This window comes from Epinephelus moara, unplaced genomic scaffold, assembly GCF_006386435.1.
Source record: "Epinephelus moara isolate mb unplaced genomic scaffold, YSFRI_EMoa_1.0 scaffold2383, whole genome shotgun sequence".
Classification (NCBI taxonomy): Eukaryota; Metazoa; Chordata; class Actinopteri; order Perciformes; family Serranidae; genus Epinephelus; species Epinephelus moara.
Window position 1 is genome coordinate 1,708 of NW_026079966.1, and position 1,766 is coordinate 3,473.

At 45.5% G+C, this 1,766-nt stretch overlaps 1 protein-coding gene across 1 annotated transcript; it reads left to right on the forward strand.

The window, feature by feature from the left end:
* The first annotated feature begins 547 nt into the window (after positions 1 to 547).
* Positions 548 to 1,588, forward strand: LOC126387147 (ras-related protein Ral-B-like). The gene is made up of 2 exons (XM_050039699.1): positions 548 to 778; positions 886 to 1,588. Exons 1-2 carry the CDS (start codon positions 548 to 550, stop codon positions 1,006 to 1,008), a joined length of 354 nt encoding a protein of 117 aa, XP_049895656.1. The 3' UTR covers positions 1,009 to 1,588.
* Positions 1,589 to 1,766: the final 178 nt, after the last annotated feature.

The following is a 1,766-nucleotide window of genomic DNA, read 5'->3' on the forward strand; positions in this document are numbered from 1 at the left end:
TCACCTATGGTCCCAAGCTCTGGGTAGTGACCAAAAGAACGAGATCGCGAGTACAAGCGGCTGAAATGAGTTTCCTCCGCAGGGTGGCTGGGCTCAGCCTTAGGGATAGGGTGAGGAGCTCGGACATCCGGGAGGGACTCGGAGTAGAGCCGCTGCTCCTCCACATTGAGAGGAGCCAGTTGAGGTGGTTTGGGCATCTGGTAAGGATGCCTTCCGGACGCCTCCCTTGGGAGGTGTTTCGGGCGTGTCCAACCGGGAGGAGACCTCGGGGCCGCCCCAGGACACGTTGGAGGGATTACATCACCTGACTGGCCTGGGAACGCCTCGGGGTTCCCGCGGAAGAGCTGACAGAAGTGGCTGGGGAGAGGACTGTCTGGGCTTCTTTGCTGAGGCTGCTGCCCCCGCGACCCGGACCCGGATAAGCAGAGGACGACTACGACGACGACCATCAATAACGAAATGCCCCGAATGGCATCTATACTGATCTTGCCAACCAGTTCTTAAAATGTTTTTTAATGAACTGTACATTTTATCACAATCAAAAGACATGTATATGGAAAAGTGGCAAAAATACCAACAATACACAAACTGTGCTATCAGGGAGCAGATCTTGAGGGTGAAGGCGGAAGAGGACAAGATCCCTCTCCTGCTGGTAGGGAACAAGTCGGACCTGGAGGAGCGCAGGCAGGTATCTGTGGAAGAGGCCCGGGGGAAAGCTGAGGAGTGGGGCGTCCAGTACGTCGAAACATCAGCCAAAACCAGAGCCAACGTTGACAAGGTGAGTCCACACACATTCACACATACTGTAAATTGATGTATTTCAAATTTGGGATATCGATTTATCTACGTCAGGTTTGCATGTTATGATTGTTTTTCTCTCCCCAGGTGTTTTTTGACCTGATGCGTGAAGTTCGAGGCAAGAAAATGTCCGAAAACAAAGATAAAAACGGAAAAGCGAAGAACAAGAAGAACAAGAAGAGCTTCAGAGAAAGATGCTGTTTACTTTGAACACTTCACAACAACCCACAGTACAGCTGTTAAGTTGGGGGAACAAAGCAGAGCGTCCTTGCCATTGTCATTCAAACGAAATTTGATCTTTTTTTAATAGCTGTTTTTAGTTTAGTGATTAGAACAATCTCAACCTCTTTTTTTGTTTGTTTTTGATTAATAAAATCTGAGTTGCTGTTTCATTGGAAGATAACCACTGTTGTGACTGTGACTCGGACTGCAGTTCCTGATGGCTCACAGTAAGCCAATGACCAAACTGCCATTGACACTAACTCTGCTGCTCAAGACATTTCTCCACTGTTAAACTCAGCGATTATACTGCCTTTGACTTAGGTTAAGTGTGTTTTACACCAGAATTGTTGAGTCTTTGTCAAGTAAACAGTGCTCTTAATTTCTTTACCTGCTCTTAATCTTAACCTTTATAATCCTTACTCTATGTTAGTATAGACCCCTTGAGTCTATGTTCATCAATTTACCAGGAACTCTAATGCTGCTGTCTGTCTTATTTGTGATAATTTATGATGACACTTAATGTCATGTCTGTTGAAGATGTTGGCCTCATTCATTCATCTGTCCAGACTCTGATCTTTACGACTTCAGAGCACGTTTGGAATGGCTGGAATTTTTTTTTAAATATTCTCATTTTTGAGCCCTTGAGGCTGCTGGTTTTTCTTTTAGTTCTTCCAAGGATTTGTGATTTTGCAGGCTAAAGGAAAATCCAGGTTTAAATGGCCAAGTCTTGCTTAATGTGAGCCAGA

Bases quoted from the DNA above. Each gene is read 5' to 3' on its own strand.
- LOC126387147 (XM_050039699.1), top strand. From the start codon at position 548: ATGTATATGGAAAAGTGGCAAAAATACCAACAATACACAAACTGTGCT. The intron at 779-885 runs GTGAGTCCACAC...TTCTCTCCCCAG, and splicing joins CCAGAGCCAACGTTGACAAG to GTGTTTTTTGACCTGATGCG.